Below are 18134 nucleotides of genomic sequence, written 5' to 3'. Positions count from 1 at the left end.
CCATAACCCATCAAAACCTATACAAATAAAGATAAAGGCAGCAAATGTATTTCTAATAGCAACGGATAAGGAGGGAGAGACTTATCAAATGTACTGTAGACACTTAAGGGGCACAAATTAAAGAAACGGGAGTGAAAAAACTAAAGTATATTGCAGAGACTTTGACTAGCTCTAAATAATACAAACAGGTGCAAATTTATATGGACTTGAGGGAAACTTTTAAAAACAGCATTACTACATTTTCAAAACATGATTCGGTTTGTTTGTTTGGGGGTTTTTTTTTTTAAGCAAAGAATCAAAGTTTTCAAACACATCTCATCATCATCCATGAGAATCTGTCACAAAAAGCTCACCTAGCAACTGACCAAAATGCATAATCCTCCTCGGCTTTTGGGTGAGCTGTCTTTTTGTTAGCAAGATTACGCAAACAAACTACCAGGCCAAGGTGGAGAATAGGAAAAGGAAGAAGCCATTACATTTAGTGTTGATCTGAATTCGTTTCTTTAAAAACGCACGGTTTGGCATTGGCAGACAAGTGTGCTGATTAACTGCCCTTCCACTGAATTGCTCCACACTGCGATCCCGGCTGGTCTTATTAGATTTATTATGCAGGAGGATTCATAAAAACTCATAAGATACAAGTACATGGAGGGAGTAGAGATAAGAGTGCCGCCTTGAAATGTCAACATAGTGTTAGAGTGCAAAAGCAGAGATGACTGTAGTGACTAAGGAAATGCTTTCAAGGCTACAACTCTTCATAACTCCCTCTTGATAACTTGTTCTATTATGGAGGGCTCTTTTAGCATTTAACCAACACAACTAACTAGCAGCTATTTATTTTTTATTATTTGGCCATGACATGTTTTGGGATCTAGAACTACATCCAATTTAGGGTTTTGGGGAGTGCTGAAGCCTACACCAGATGTCACTAGACCTTAATAATGTGAGTCCTTGACAGGTTGCCAGTCCATAACAGGACAAACACACAGAGACAAAACCATCCACACACACATCCAGTTTAAAACCACAAGTTAACCCAGCATGTATGTCTTTGGACTGTGGGAGGAAGTTTTAGTACCGACAGAGAACCAACGCATCCACAAGGGGAACATACAAAGTTAATAAAAAGCATAAGACATAAAAAGCAAGATCTATGAGCAATTGTGTTTCCAATATATCTGACATATTAACAAAATATTTCTGATGTAGCAAAATATTAGTATATGTTGATTTAAGAAAGCTACAATGATAAGACTCATGCCTCTTATGAGACCTCTTTACACTCAACATCTTAAATCGGAATTACTGGTACAGATATAAAATTTTATTATTTAAAAGTGCATTTCAGATATCTAGCATTGAGGTTGAAAGGCACAAAATTACATCCTTACTAGATAAAAGTTTAACCTAACTAGACAGGATTTAATATCAAACAACGTAACTTCTACTTCTAATGTAAGAACTGTTGCGCACGTGTACTCTGCTACTTAAGATATATTTAATTAGAAACCAGTCTAAACACGTTATGGGAATGTCAACGGGGATTATAACACGTCAGAACAAAATAATAACTATCTAACACATTTTAAACAGAAGCCAATAGTAAAGGGTGAGGTGCTGTAATTAAAGTGTATTACACGATATCTACACTGCACATACCCACTATATGGCATTATCGTTAATACTAATCTGACAGGAGATAAATGAAGTGTAGATAGTTTAAACGACGTTATCACCGTTTGTTTGGAAAGTTTGGAACTACAGCTAGTCTAGTTAATTTTGCATTTTTAGTATAAATGTTAAATGAGCTTGTCGGTAAAAATTAATAATATAATAACAATGAAAGGGACATACGAGTTTAATTTAAGTGGATCGCTCCTTTATCGCTTCACGCGTCCTCTAAATAAACTATGCTCGATACGACCAGCCGTCAGGAACAACTCAAACCACCATGCACCAACTAAAGCTAACATGCAGCTGATTAAATCAGTCTAAAAATAATATTTTTATCATGTTTGCTCTTCGGCTTAAAAGCGCAGTGCCGTGAACCCCGGGAGGCCCGACTGTAAACATCGCTAGCAGTAGCTTTGCTAACATTAGCAGCTAATTTCAAGCAACGGCAGCGTTAGCTTATAAATATGCTGCATATCAAAAAACTTGAACTTCGTTCAGGGGGTAAATTATTGCTCTTTTGTGCACTAAACAACTTTGTCCCTAACGCAATAAACTGCAGCCGAGTTTTGCAAACTGGTAGCTGGTCCAGACAGAAATGCATTTGAAAAATGGCTAAAATGCGCTAGCTAGCGGATTAGCTTCAGTGACAAGCTACTCACATTTCTTGAGCCACTTCATCCAGTAGCGGACGATAAGGCTGTGATGTCTCTTGTTTTCAATGCACCAAGCTGAAAGTCCTTGTATTGACTCCATAGTGTTTGAAACTCCCTGAAAACGCCGGTCCAAAGACGCTTCCAGAGCAGCGGTGGAGCTGCGTGAGCCGTGACCACTTGCAGCCCCTGAACCGGCCGCCATCTTTCCAACTCTGTGGTGCTGCTGGGGATGGAGGAGCTAAACTAATGAGGACTGCTGGGGGTAAAACACGCCCCCCTGTTTTACTTTATTAGGAGAGCAAAACTAGAGCTACAAGCACAAGCGCAAAAGAAAACAGTGCACTACCAAAACCTAATATATAGTTTATATATTAATAAAATAATTCAGTTACAGAAAATATGGTGGAGGCGGCGCTTAAAGTTGGTTTATTTGAGATGGTCACTGTACAGAGAACTATAGCAACAACTGAGTCAAACTCCTCCTTTTACCTAAACAAAAAAAACTAAACACATTGAGGCATTTTAAACTGTGAAAGATAGTTTTCTCTAAATGTGTGGGGCATCTCTTTATTGAAGTGCTTTAGTCAAAGCAGTTTTATTTTCACCAAACTTCAATCTTTACATAACCTGACAGTTTCTCGTCATCTCATCACATGTCTCATGTAATGATTTCCATAACATAATGCAATCTGCCAGACTGTATTTAATAATACAGGAAATATCTAACAGAAGAGTCTACTAGCCAAAAAGATGAACACTGATGCAGACCTACATACATACTGTTCCTACACACATCCTGATCGGTCACACATTCTCACAAAAATATCCACACAGGGTCACTGTTCCTTGTTTTCAATGTTCAAGTCTCTTGATATCGCCTCTTTCCCCTGCAGCAGTCAGCAGTGAAGGCTGGCTAGCTGTGAGGCTGTTGATCTGGAGGTTTGTAGGAAGAGAGCCCTGACTGAAACTAGATACTCCGCTGACAAGTTTCAGTCGTCTGTGGTCTCCAACACACTCTGGCTCAGCGCTAGGTCCCAGTAGTGTTCAGTGCCGTGCTTCTTGAAGTGTTCTCTGGCCATGCTCTCTGTGGGGCACTGCTTGAACTTAATCTCTCCATAGCTACGCTCTTTAGCTGTTCCCTAAAGAACCAAAAGGAATCATTACACTTGAGCAACATCACAAAAAACAAATTGTAATTAAAAGTGAGTACGCAACAGAAGGCAAAATATTCACTCACCTCCCAAATCAACCAACACTTGTTGTTCCTCTTCGTATCATCATCACCATCTGGATCTAATTAGGAATAAAAGGGAGAGATTTTCATCTCACTAAAATACTGTATATGCTTGCATTTGCATAAAGAATCAAAATTCAAAACAATCTCACCATCTCTCTTGCTGTTGTGTTCCTCCCATTTGATTCTGTGCATCATCAGCCTCTTGAACTTTTTCTGCGATTTGGGCCCTAAAAGGAAGGAGAAATGTAGACTTAGGCCCAATTCCAATCCAGTCCTCTTCTTATTCTATTCATTGTTTTGAAATGAAGGGTCTAATACATTAAAGCACTATTTTAAGCCAACTACTTGTAAATCCCAAAGAGATTTGTCTCTCCTCCTGGGATTAAGCTGCAGATCTTTCATTTGTGGGGCAAACGCATAAACCCCAACACTATGGAGCCACTAATTCCATGACAGTGTCAAAGTAAATAGCTCTTCTGGTAAATTTGTACATCACTTTATATATATTTTATGAAAGCGCTTCCTAATTTATTCATTGTTTTTATTTTTGTTGTGATGATGCACTGGCAAACTGTCCTTTGTACACCACCTCCCACCCTGTGTTAGCAGAGATAGGCCCTTACATTACTTTGACTTGGATACATCATTAAAATGCTAATAGTGAATAATAATAATTTTAAAAGAGATACGAATGTCAAAAATTAAGAGGTAAACTATGGATATGAATGCAAACTTAAGAGGTTGTGGACATGGACTAGCAAAATGCATGTAGAAGAGGGTAAGAAGCAATACATAAAGAAAAACTTTATTGCTTGACTGACGTGTTTTTGACTTGTAGCTTACATCATAAAACAATTCAGACAACTTTTTATGACCATAACAATCTAACTGTAGTATGTTGAAGATGACACGGCCAAACAGAAGGAAAAGAAGGACCCACAGAGACAATTTATGGATGTAATGAAGGAGGACATGCAAGGGTTGGTATGACAGAGGAGGACCCCTAGGACAGGGATAGAGGCAGATGATCTGGTGTGGAGACCCCAAAAGGGAGCAACCAAAAAGATGAGGAGGAGGAGAAGCACAAAGCGTGCAGCTGTCTATCCCAAACCTTCATTATGAAATCCTTTAGCAGCCCCAAATGTAATACACCGAGTAGTGGATAGAACAGACCTTAAACTCTGACTGTGTTTATCCCAAAGGTAGAAGCCTGGGGATGCTAGTGTTAATCACAAGCTTTTCCCCACTGCTAATTTGCCTAACTGCTAGGGTGTGAAATGTTAGTGAGAGCCCAGTGTATGAATGTAATCATTTAATTCTTGGAGTTGTTCCCTTTGGTTCTAAACTACTGAAATCATGTAGAAGGCAATTAATTGGGTTCTACAAAATTTCTTTCCTGGTACTGCTTCAGAAATTAAGGGCTCACGAGCAGCTTTATAACAAATCATCTACAGATTACTTTTAAAAAGAGCTTTGCAGAAACTTCAGGTGCAGAATAGACAATTTTTATTTGCATTTCTGGTTCTCATTCTATATTCTAACATCTATATTTGCACATGCAAAAGTAGATAGTAAATGTCTGGAAATTTGCATAGCTTAACAAATAGAATTCTAGTCAAAAACCTTTTCATAAAAAGAAATACATATAGCTGTACAATTTTTATGGAGATGGGCAGTATAAACGGTATATGGTAGAGACGATATAAATTTGGCCAACGGTAGAGATTTTGACTTCACCCCTCTACCGCTATAGCGCATGTTAAGGGTGTCATCGAGCTGCACCTGTTTTGGTCGAAAGCATTGCAGTGGCTACAAACAACATCATTTGCAAATTACTGCGCTTCCTCCACTTCCATACCGTTGATTCATTAATGCTGAATTCTCTCGCCGCTGCTCTATTCCCATGTTGTTGCAGTATATTAATGACTAACCTCGTATTGTGGATGGATTATCTCAGTTGTTCTCCTGACTGAAGTTTGGTCCGTTTATAGCATCCTGCCATGCAATTGCATTTGTCCCTAACCACCAGAATCCCTCACGTTAACTTTTATCAAGTGGGGAAAAGTTAGCGTTCATCCTTCAGCTTCACTGTGCTAATGTTATGCTAATGTAGCTGTTTTGCTAGCGATCACGTAGGACATCATTATATACCAGCTAGTCCGATTTCAGTAACCCTACAAAAGTGACTGCTGTTTACTTTTCTGTCTTCATTTATGTTGGAAGTGATAGAAGAGCTGTACGTTTTAATTTTTTTTATTAATCTCTCAGTCAGAACATGGCATATCATGTTTAGGTGGAAACTAGCAAGCTAACTTCCTGCTAACTTCTAACTCCGTTCAGTTTAATAAATTCTGTTTTCATGGATGCCTGGATGTTGAACTTAATTGTTACACCTGATAAAGCAGCAACACTGATCATTTTATTAAAGATGAAATAATTTAGACAGTTTTTAATTCTCAGTGATGCCGCAGTGTTCTTTTGACTTTGGGACCTGAAGAGAGGGAGTTTTGGACCCAGATTACTCTGCAAGGCTCTGACTACGGTAGCCGTAATACTCCGGCAATCCATCAAGCAGTGCGCCTTCATAGCTTACCAAAGTCGTACTAAAACATTTTTGACAGATTTCTGCGCACCGTGTAACACATAAAATCGGTTCGAGGTCCGTAAGCACAACCAGAATTCATACATAAGGCGCACTGTCAATTTTTGAGATAATTAAAGGATTTTAAGTGTGCCTTATAGTGTGTAAAATATGTTATACAGAAGAAAAGAATATATATCGCGATATATATCGCTACCGCACATGCTTCAAATTATACCGCAATATGGATTTTAAGCCATATCACCTAGCCCTAGAGATCGTTCATGAGAGCTAACCAATGCAGAATCAGACATGTATCTATAGATACAAGAATCTGTTCATTAAGGGCTAAGTGACACAGGCTTAGAACAATTGGAGACTCACCAGCAGTTGCTGGGAGTCACAAGGGGGCTCTGGTTACAAAAAGGTATACTGTGCAGCAGCAAAAACATTCTTGTGACTGCTTTGGTTACTAACAGGCTGCTGCAGTTGCCTGTAGTTTGCATGGAAGAAGCCAACTTGTCTGCAAACGCTTGCTAAACACTCTGTGAGGAATAGGGAAACTTGAAAATTGTTTATTACATTAAGGGTAATAAGCAATAAAACATGTCTTGGCATCTGTCGGTGTCATCACTTACCTCCTTCCACCACAACAATGTTGACATCTTTGTGCAGAACAACTGTGCCTGTCAGGTATAGCTGGTTGGCATTGGCTTCCACTTTAAACTTCTTAGAAGGATTTTGCAGGTTTCGAATCCTGAGTAGGGAAGATGCTTAAATCAGTCACACTTCCTAACAAACATACTTAGCATTATACATTTTACTATTAACTACTGTATTTTACTTATGAGCTCGCTGCTCCCTTTAAACACACACCTGTACACTGCGATGTGAACACCATTAGTGAGGTCTTCTTTTAACTTCTTGACCTTCTTCTCTTTTCTTTGCTCTGCTGTGAGCTTGCGAGCTGCATTGGCCTCCTCGTGGGCCCTGAAATGCAGAGGGCAATGTTAGACAAAACCTAGGGAAAGCCTCTACAAACATAAACAAAAGGATAAATATGGAAATTATCTGTGTTACTGACTTTTGCCTCTTGGCCATCTGCGCTCTAACATGTGCTTCTACTTTTGTGGGGTCCTGAACCGCCTCCGTCCCCAAGACTCTCATCAGGTTGGAGATCCGCACTGAAAATAATCAAAGCAAACATCAGTTGAATTCTGTTTAATCTTTCATTATAATAACTTTTATTTATTGTGGTGATTTGCACATGTGTACCTTTGGGCTCTGGTGGAGGCATCAGTCCTAGACGAACCTTCTCTTGCAATTCTTTCTGTCCTTCCCTCCGTGTCTGCCGTCTAAGTTTCTTTTGTTCTTTCTTCGTCAAGTATACACCTAGAGTTACTGGCTTATCTGTGTCAACTAAAGGGGAAAAAAGAAAGGAATATATAACAGCTAGTGATACATAAACACCACTAAGATATTTGAAAGGGTGTGTGATTATGTTAAGAATTGTTATTTTTTAATTATTATTTAATTTATTATGTATTCTTTTTTTTTTTTTCAAGTATGTTCTTAAAAAAATACAATGAAATAAAAATAACCTAAAAACCTACAGCAGATGAACAAACTGTCAAGAAGCGATTCATAAGGAATGAAAACAGGGATAGGCTGAAGTATGCCAAATTACACACGAACTGAACTGAAAATCAGCAACAGATCTTATGGCGTGATGAATCCAAATTTGAAATGACTAGGTCATATCAACATCTATATGCACAGAGAAGATCAGGGGAGAGGTGGTGTCCAATGTTCCCTCTAATTTTTCATATGTCTGAGCGAACACAAACTCCTTGAACGGTCCCTTGGACCACTGTGAGCAACAGTAGACGTGTGCCTTGTGGTCACACCAGCATCAAATCCATCCAAGTTACATGGAGTCATGTAACTCTCTGTCTGCAAAATACAGTATATAATGACCAATGTTGGGCAATTTAATTATATAGTTACTTCTTCAAAAAAGTAACTGAGTTATGCAAACAAAGTTTTTTGCAGCTGTTTACCTAAAAATGCAGCCAAGGCATTTTCTGCATCAAATTTGATGCCACACAAATTATTTGTGCCACTCCAAAAATAATTTCTATCCACTATGAGATAAAGGAGAACAACAGCCTGATACCTGCAGGCCTGACAACAGGAGATTTATCACTCCTGTAACATTCAGCAGTCGCCTCACTGTTCTGACACACACAACAAAACTATTGACTACACTACACACTAACTACACAAGATTTGCGCTAAATGTTGCAAATCTCTCACATCTCAAAACACCGCCGTCATTCCTAAAACTTCCCCCTTCCTAAACAACTAAATGCCATGTTGCCATATCATTTTTTGATTGGTCGACGTGGTACATTTTTCGACCAATAGGAAAGGGTGGGGTTTTTTTGGTTTTGTCTTTGCTCACAGGCGGAGAGTGCTTTCGAGCATTTTCCTCATAAAACGCAGTTTGTAGAGTTTCTTCCCGCAGTAAATATAAACAACGATAGTATTCAGGAAGAAAACCAAACCGTCAATTGTTCCGTCTGCCCTGCTCACATCTCCAATGGTTGTACACGTTGTCTTTAACGTGGCTTCACTCCACATCAGCCGCTTTGCTAGCTAAAACACCGGTGTCGGCACATAAGGACGCTGTCATAGCCTGTCAACGACGTTGATTAGCTGCGTATATACGAATGTGAATCGCATCGTTGGCTGGACTATGGGAGAAGGTGGCATCGTTCTAATCCGGGAGCAGCCAGTCACTTACTGACTAACACTGCAAAACAGAATTGTTAAAGTATTAATTTTAATTTCAATTCAGGTTAGATTATTTTTTTGTGCGCAATGCAGATTTTCTGTGCGCAGAGACCGTGCCAGCAGTGCGCAAATGCGCACGCGTGCAGCTTAGAGGGAACATTGGTGGTGTCTACATCCATCTGTAAAACACGGTGGAGGCTCTGTTATGGTTTCAAGCTGTATTTCAGTCTGTGGTGCTGGAAAGCTTTTCAAAACTGATGGAATTACGAACACAGAAAATTGCTGAGATTTTGATAGACTATGAATGTGCCATCTGGAAAGCATGTTACTGACAACAGCTTTATTTTTCAGCATGACAATGCTGACAAACACGCTGCCGATGCAGCAAAAGCTGGACAGAAAAAGACACAGTGGAACACCATCAGTCATGGACTGGACTCCCCAAAGCCCCATCCTCAACATTATCGGAGCAGTGTGGGATCATCTTGACAAGAGAGCAGAACAAAAACAGCCAACATCCAAAGAAGATCTTTGAATATCCTTCAAGAACCCTGGAGAACTTTTCCTGAAGACTAGTTGCATGTTGCTCATACCACATATTGACCTTCAAGCCTATTAGAATTGTAAAGCCTCTGTTTAGCCCTAATATACTGTATTTGTATGTATGGTTGCACAAGTTTCAATAACTCACTGTACCCATTTACCATTTTAATAGCTAAATATATTAATATTAATTAATTAAACTGAGTGGTGGCTCAAGACTTCTGCACATTACGGCATAAGGACATTTTTAACAGTTAATAATGATTTTGTAGGACAAAATCTCTTTTAACTTACACATTTTACCTCCTATAGACTTACCTGGTGGGCTCATTTGGGCAGGATGTTCCACCAGGCTGGTCACACCAAACAGCTCTAACGCTTCAAATTTTGTGTCTGAATTTCTTAAAATTAAAAAAAAAAAAAAACATTATTATTGCCATGTATTCCACACATTCCTGATAGCAAACTCAATGTTTAAGATCAAATTTTGATTTCTTACATGTCTATGTTGGAAGGCAGGATGAAAGAGTCCCACCACTCAATATTGGGAACCTGTCCCTCTCCAATCTCCTTTTTAGGAGCAATCAGTGCTAGCTTGGTTGAAGCCTGGATTCCTGTCTTCTTTGCTGCCTGGGCAATCTCATTCTGCAACCTTTCCAACTGGGCCTGATCCATACAAGAGAGACAAGAGACATATGATGACTTTCTTTTTCTTAAATTCTAAATATTCTCTTTCAAACAACTGGGACAGGGTTGTACCAACCTTAGTTCTAATTCTCTGAGCAATCTTCTCAAAGCGTCCCTGGTCATGGAATTTGAAAGTCCTGCGTGCACGCTGAGCTGGAGGAACAGGCACACGCTGGTCGAAGTAGGATGTGGACTCCAAGTCATCTCCGGGCTTCTCCTTCAGCTGCTGGCGGAACTGCTCTCTCTTTACTGCTCGAATGTTAGCTACACAGGGAAAGAAACATGTTTTGTGGAATATCAAAACAAAGAAAACACATTGTGTATGTTTGTGTACAAATACTGGATCAGTGTATCCATGTATGTACCTTTGAGCGTAGGCATGCGGTGTGTGAGTTCAACCTCTTTGCCACTGGCATCTACAGTTCTTCCCTTCTCATCCAGGATAAGAGGTGTCGGTTTGTTCACCTCCTTGGGTTCTACTTTGCTGTAGTTACACATAAAGAGAAAGCAGTTCAATGTCAATTGAGCACAAAGACATCACCTACTTTTTTCATGTCTTGTGCACATTTTAAAATTGTATATTTATAGTCTGACATCACTTACGGTGGAGCAATCCCCATGGCATGTAGATTAGCTAGTGCCACAAAGTTTTGTGGCCCAGTGTTCCCCAAAACCCCGAGGATGCCAGGTTTCATAGCTAACTGGGACTGAATGCGAGCCTGTAGCTCAGCAGCTTTACGGGCCTTCTCAATTGCATCATTCATGAAGCTGGCAGCCTGGTAGGGAGCGATGGATGACCCACCACCAGCTGCTGCAGCACCAGCAGTGCCAAGAAGTCGAGAGAGTGGAGGGCCATCCAGCTGTGACTGTGAAGTGGGAACAGGCAACCGCTAGAGTCAGAAAGAAGTTAGAAAGGTTTTAAATAGAATTTAAAACCTGAAAAGACTACAGTTCTTTATTCAGTATGTATTTTTATGGGAAAGAAATCTCATTACTGTTGTAGCAGGAGCTGGAGCAGTAAAGCTTAGTTGTTTCTTCCTTTCTTCGATCTGTTTTGTGGCTGCTTCCATCATCTGTTTGATCTGTTAGGACAGCAAAAGGATTCAGAGGTGACTGACGAAGAAAATAAACCGACTATACTTACATATACACACATATATATATATATATATTGTCTATTGCACCAAGTATTATGTACCTGTATTTTGGTGAGCATGCCGGGGCTCTCTGATGGAGGTCCTGGTATCACCTCAGGTTGCTCCACCTCCTCAAAACGGGGGACTCGTTTCCTCTTTGCCGTTGTGCCATCTGTTGGCTCGGGAGTTTCTCGCGCTGCGCCTGTGTCAGCCTCTTCACCAAACACATCCTGAGTACAGCCGGCAAACACACAAACACCAATAAAAATTAAAAAAATAAATATCTTATGCAGCAATTAAAGTTTACGTAAGAATAATCAGTATTGTGTCAGTGCAGTCCATGTAGAACTAAAGTTAAGTGCCATCTGAGTGAAACCTCAATTAAGCTTAATGTAGGAGTAAATCAAGTGTAAGGGGATGTTTACATTGAGGTTTAAGTTAATCAAACTGAGGCTTAACACAATCAGTCTAATCACTGCATGCATTGAATGTAATGTATTTATTTTTCTTTAACACAGGTCACTTTTGCATGTGAGCGTGTTAATATAGTCAGTTTTCTTGTCAGAAAACTCCACACCTTCAGATCTAGTTATTCAGTTATATAATGATAATATAAAGCATAAACATTTGCTATGATGTTAGGCTACCTTAAGTTCTCTCTTGCGGTTTTTTTCTCCAGATCCTTTGTTCCCACGTGTGCTGCGGCTCTCCTCGAGGGCTTCAAAAAGTCGCTCTACAAAACCTCCAGCAGAGTCATCGAGAAAAGGACGCAGCTGGTCTGAGAATGATAAATAAATAATTAACACTCTGAAAAGAAAATAATGTTACCACAGAATGGCTTAAATACCCACATAAAAATACACACTATGAAAACCCAATACTGACATTTAAACTACAGCACCTGCAGAAGTCAGTCTAACAGACCGAGCAATTATTTCCCAGACAGATGAAATAAATAAATAAATAAACAACCAAACAAATAAAAGCAATAGGCAGCTTTCTTTGTACTCACAATCTTTCATTTGAATGAACAAATGACATGAGTATTTTAACTGGACAGCAAATCTATTACCTTTGCAAACAAGCCCTGCTGATAGCTACATCGCAGATCTTCACACCATCATTTTTTGGGCTGGCTGTCTGCACTATGTTAAGAACCCACAGCTTGGTAGTCATGCCAAATACTCCTAAGAAGGCCAGATAGGTTTTCAGACAGCTGTTGGACTCGTTTCTCTTCAGTGATGGGTGCATTTTGTAACCCGGTAAAACAAATCACCCTGGGATATGCCTCTGATGTCAGAGGCACTTTTGGCTGAACTGAATCGTCACCAGATCTCTAAGTACATAAGAGATATTTCACCGTACTTACCTATGGTCTTCCTTTTGTCTAGTCCCTTTCCCACACAGTGCAATGCTGCAGTCACCACAGTGGGCTCCGAGAAACCCAGCACCTTCTTCACAGTGCGTTCTACCCATGGCCTCAACTCCTCCACCTCCCGCTTTGGAAGAGACATCCTCCAATCCTGCAGAACATCAAATACTTATGTCATGGATTATCGCTACTGAGCATGGTTATCACTTAAATATCTTCGTGATTTCTGGCCTTAATTAGTCATATATCACACAAATGTGATAGTCCCAAACATGAGCTCCAAAACCCGCCGTCCTTTATCCACATAGCTACAGCTGCTCTGACACAGACGTTCACCAGCTTCCAACTAATAAAAACTCCCACATCAACAGTCAGTCACTCCGACCTTGCTGCACTTTGTTAGTTGATGAGTGTTAAGTCAGACTGATTAAATTAAAGCGCCAGCCCGTAGCAACATACATTGCTAAATCAATCACATCCGCCAAACCTCCCTGGTTAGATGCTAACTAACGTTAGCACACCGCTGTACGCGAGCTACCATCACCGGGGAATAACTACTTCATGAGGCTTACAAACCTTAGATTACTCTTCTGTCGTAGTCAGCCCGTTTAAGCCGTGGAGGTAAAAAGAAAACCGATGAAGACTTAGACGCGTAAAACACTCAACGTGCCAAGTTTTCTGCAAAACTTTCTGTTTAGACGCGCGTCCGCACGACGTTTGTTTCAAGCCCCGGAACAGGAAATGGATACAGCTTCTTCTTCGTGGACTTTTTCGCAGAGTCGTTTCGTTTCAAGTGTGCGGTGTTTCCACCTAGCTGCACATGTATGGAAATAGCCATGTTCTCCACAAGGTAAAACGTATTTCTCCCAAATAGTTTTGAAAATCTGAGGATTAAGGAAATTTATTTATCCGTTAAAGTTCGTCCTTGACTACGTTAACATTGTGTCGTTATAGCATTATGCCCATAGCTCAGGGTTTTTCTAGAATTAAAACTGTCCTGTGGGTGTGACTATGCACACTGCATTTTATCACAGTCCTGACGTGTTCACTTTCAAGCCCATTTTACTTCAACTAACCTTACACAAGCCCCAATCAGTTTTCATTTTCACCAGCGAAAACACATTAATGAATCTGCCTATTTAGCTTGGGTCATATTATAAGAGGCACGGCAGTCTTTGGATCCTGGATTTAAATTTAAGGGAAAATTCTCCAACAGCACAAAATGATGGTAGAAGAAGTAAAACATATATAGAAAAAGTTCTTACAATTTATTTATTTATTTATTTATTTATTTTAGCAGATTTGTCTGGTGATACACGCAGTCTTTTGTCCATTTAAATCAAACTAAGCTAAATGACTTTCAAGTTTTTGGCATCATGTAATTGCAGAGCAATATATTTATAGAAATTCTAGCTGAACATTAGGTGTAATAGGAATAATTAGGTACTGGAATAATGGGGTTATGGTTAGGTTCAGTTCTACGCTTCTAGTTTACACATTCAAATTGAAGTCTTATAGCAAAGCAGTTGTAAAGTCTAAATGTGTGTGAGATGCCAGCTTTAGAAAGTTATGTCTTCTAGTTTCTGAGACTATGCTTCTTTATCTTGCTGGTAAAATTCAGCATAAGCCTACCACTAAGTGGATCAGCAGTGACTTGGTGGTTGTTAAGAGGTTAAATCTTTCCCCTGGCAACTTCAAATACCAAAACTAGTTAAGGCTGGATTAAAACTAATGTTTTACATTCTGGGAACTAAGAGAGTGATCTGAATTGCAAATAAAAATCCAAATTGAATAGCTGAAGAAGAGCTTTGGCAGAGAGTATTCACATTCTTCTCCTTTACAAGGTTCATGATAGGGCTTTGTCTTCATATTAAAAGCGCAGTGTTTCAATGATTTTCACAGAACTCAAACTAGTCATAAATATTGCCTAATTATTAACCGCAGCTCAGTCGTGAACCCAGTCCCCTGGTAAAAACATGAGATTATCAGATGATCTCCATTTCCTTCCCCTGAACGCCTGCCTCCTGACTTTTTTCCCTCCCTTTGCATGATGTGGGTCAACTGCGTGCACTTATAGTAGTGTGAGCATGAATCAGTTGCAGAGAGCCCGAGGCTATACCAGGCTGCCAAATGACTCGCTCTCTCTACAGCAAGCCACATCCACGCTTTCGCTCACAGTGCTAATGCTACGTGCAACCATCAGGAAGAGGTGCATATGCAGCATGCTTTAGTTACAACGCATGCTCTTTCTCTATCACCAAAATGTCAGCTAGTCATTACGGGTGTATTCATTTACTCCTACCAAACAGCACACCTCCATCGTCATCATCTGCCGATTCATCACCCATGTACTTAATATTTAGGTCCATGTTTACAAGCACACTACAACCCAAGTTGTGTGAATATGGAAGTAGTGTAAAGGAAGCCTCTAATTAGGACCACAGAATAATACATGGAAATCTGAGGCATTTTGATTACATGCTTTTTCCACCACAACAAACGCCTTTTGTTGTTTTCACTTTGATACCATTTTTCTCCGTGACCTTGAGGAAAATCAGAATGTCATATATTTAGTTTTCCCAAAAACAAGGTCTTACTGATCACTTGTTTTGGTTATTGAGTGTCGTAAATTATTCTTTGTTTAAATTGCTGAACGCAAGTTGCAATGCAATGTTTTGATCTGAAACAGTCTAATGATTTATATATTAGCTGAATTGCAGAAAAATATTCAGCAACTACTTCAATTGAAAATTAAATGTATTTTACCATCATTTAAGCAAGATAGTTTAACACATGAGCCAAGGTGTGAAAACAGGTGTGGGACACATTGGAGAGACCAAACAGCCACTTCACAAGCGCATGGCACAACATAGAAGAGCCACCTCCACGGGACAAGACTCAGCAGTTCATCTGCATCTAAAGGACAAAGGTCATTCTTTCGAGGATGCCAATGTTCACATTTTGGACAGAGAAGACAGGTGGTTTGAAAGAGGAGTGAAAGAAGCCATTTATGTCCACTGTGAGCGACCATCTTTGAACAGAGGCGATGGCTTACGACACCAGCTGTCTGCCATCTATAATATCAGTTTTGAGTTCCCTTCCCAGACGCCTTAACGCCCACTCACACCCTGGGCCATTTGACCTCAGGAAATCACATGATAGGGTGGGGCCAGGTTTCACAATGAGCTCACCCGAAACTCTGGCTGATTGTGACCCACACCCATTTTCACACCTTGGCTCATGTGATTAGGTAGAGGATCATCAGGGGGTCCTTTTGTCCCTCTTTGGGGGGAAACTCCCACTGGGTTTAAATCTGGGACTCTCCGCCATTTGACCTTAGAACTGAAGAAGCTTCTCGGATGACAGGTGAAATGTCTTCAAGCAACTTAAAGAAGTTCTTTCCAAGCTCCTTAGACTAAGGTATTCACTGATATATTGCCCAAGAATAACTGCTGCTGACCTTGTTGGCTGTCAGTTATTTAGTGACATTTGCAAGTAGCAGTGACTATCGTTCCACTGTATGTGTTGTACAAATGTAGCTGCCTCTGGAGTTGAAAACTGATGCCAGCATGGAAGTGCCAAAAACTGCAGTAGTTCCTCCAGTGGCCACTTTAGGCCCACTCCAAAAAGAAGTTAATCCCGAGGGATGTTTTGGCCCTTTTCTAACAATATCTATCAGGCAACTATCGTATAGAGCCACCTGGATGCTGGAGTTAGGTTCATGGACTCTTTGACTGACACAGGCAGCTGGACCTGACAGACAGAGGCAATGCTTTCCACCAGGCATGCCAGGCCAAACAAACTTCAAACTACAGCAGTTGCAATGAGCAAAGTTTGCAGTGACACTAGGAGAGGCCTGACCTCGCTAAGGGGGAACCAGACAAGTGTTTCACATTCTTTTTAAACAAACCTAAAGACAAAAAAGAAAGTCATTCAATAAAAATGAAGTTGTCCCTCACGGAGTGACAAAATACAAAGTAAGTGATGTTTATGTATAAAGTGCTAGCAATATAAAAGTATGGTAGAAGACACAAAAATAAAAAAAGACAATAAAAATATAATTAATAATAGAATTTCAATAGAAAGCGTGGTTAAACAGAGAAGAATTCAGTTGTCAAAGAGTCAACTAAATGTACCGTAGGGAAAATTTGATTCTCCTGCTGAATTTGTACATTTTGCTTTGAGTTACAAAAAAATGCATGGTTGCTAATTTTTATGGTCATTTTCATCTTAATAGAGGGAGACAGAATATCAACCACAAATCCAGAAAAACACATCACATAAAAGTTATGCATTGATTTGCATGCCATTGACTGAAATAAGTGCCACTCAGAATTCTGCCTCCCACAAATTGCCTGCGTGTCCATGTGGCACACAAATTACATTCAGTCAATTACAGATACTCCTGAACTTAACTCGCTATGTTTAGAAAGCACACCTGCACACAGAATCGGTTTTTTTCTATCCAACTTTGGCTACCAGTACCAAAAAAGCTGTCAAATGACATCAAGGACAAGATTGTAGATCTACACAAGACCATCAGCAAGAAGCTTGTTGAGAAGGTGACAAATGTTGGTGTGATTATGGTGTAATTTTGTAGCCTAACCAGCCTCCAGACCTCAGTCCTAGAGAAAATATGAGGAGGGAGCTGAAGGTCCAAGTTGCCAAGTGGCAGCCAAGAAACCTAAATGATTTGGAGTTTCTGTAAAGAGGAATGGGCCAAAATCCCTCCTGAGATGTGTGCAAACCTGGTGACCTATTACAAAAAATATCTTCCCACTGTGCTTGCCAACAGTAACACATTTTTTGCTTGGGGATCAAATACTCACTTCACTCAGTGACGTGCAAATCAATTTATAACTTTTATGTAATGTGTTTTTTTTTTTTTACTGGATTTTTGATTGATATTCTGTCTCTGTCCATTTAAATAAAACTACGATAAAAATTAGAGACTGTTAATTTCTTTGTAAGTGAGCAAACCTTCAAATTCAGCAGATTTCGTTAGTGATAAAAACATAAACGAACCAATGACTGAACATGACCAAAGTAAAGTAAAACCAGAATCTAAATTTGCCCAGAGGTTCCTGATGGAAGGCTTGGAATAGTCTAATCAACTAAGAGTCTAATGCACTAAGAGTTTCCTAGAGTTATATGCTTTTCTGGAGCACAAACAAGAATTTCATTTTTTTCCTCATTAAGTTAAGAAAACATTTTATCCATCCAGCTTTTTACACAGTGTAAGACGTGCAGTTTCGAACGTCATGAGGCTTAAAAAAGATATAAAACTGAATATTACCTGTGTAGCAGTGATATGATAGGTCTTTAAAAGTGCTCAAAATGTGCTGACGAGGGAGCATGTAAACCAGAATTAATACGGGCCCCAAAACAGAACCCTGAGGTACACCAAAATGAAGATGACTTAAGGAAGACTTGTAATTTGAAGCAGGCACGCAAA

The 18134-nt window shown here is 39.8% G+C and overlaps 2 protein-coding genes across 3 annotated transcripts in view; both read right to left on the bottom strand.

The window, feature by feature from the left end:
• tars2 (threonyl-tRNA synthetase 2, mitochondrial) overlaps nt 1–2568 on the bottom strand; it is a 31113-nt gene extending 28545 nt beyond the window's left edge. Inside the window, exon 1 of the transcript XR_014279865.1 lies at nt 2334–2568. The gene's annotated coding sequence lies outside the window, so the exon portion shown is untranslated. The remainder of the gene's footprint in view (nt 1–2333) is intronic.
• A 162-nt stretch (nt 2569–2730) lies between these two features.
• prpf3 (PRP3 pre-mRNA processing factor 3 homolog (yeast)) lies at nt 2731–13420 on the bottom strand. 2 transcript variants are annotated; one of them, XM_082553106.1, is made up of 17 exons: nt 13256–13420; nt 12677–12830; nt 11955–12085; nt 11370–11537; nt 11167–11253; nt 10775–11061; nt 10537–10655; nt 10248–10435; nt 9984–10150; nt 9803–9885; nt 7421–7564; nt 7230–7329; nt 7022–7135; nt 6784–6902; nt 3714–3791; nt 3565–3620; nt 2731–3466 (listed from the first exon to the last, which is right to left on the bottom strand). In XM_082553106.1, exons 2-17 carry the CDS (start codon nt 12819–12821, stop codon nt 3317–3319), a joined length of 2136 nt encoding a protein of 711 aa, XP_082409232.1. In that variant the 5' UTR covers nt 12822–12830; nt 13256–13420; the 3' UTR covers nt 2731–3316. The 2 variants fall into 2 exon arrangements, with proteins under 2 accessions (XP_082409232.1, XP_082409233.1); XM_082553107.1 differs by having other exon boundaries at nt 10775–11037.
• Nucleotides 13421–18134: the final 4714 nt, after the last annotated feature.

Source organism: Aulonocara stuartgranti (genome assembly GCF_965226115.1).
Source record: "Aulonocara stuartgranti genome assembly, chromosome: 11".
Lineage (NCBI taxonomy): Eukaryota > Metazoa > Chordata > Actinopteri > Cichliformes > Cichlidae > Aulonocara > Aulonocara stuartgranti.
The sequence above is the reverse complement of the archived record's forward strand: the minus strand, read 5'-3'. Positions and strand labels throughout refer to the sequence as shown.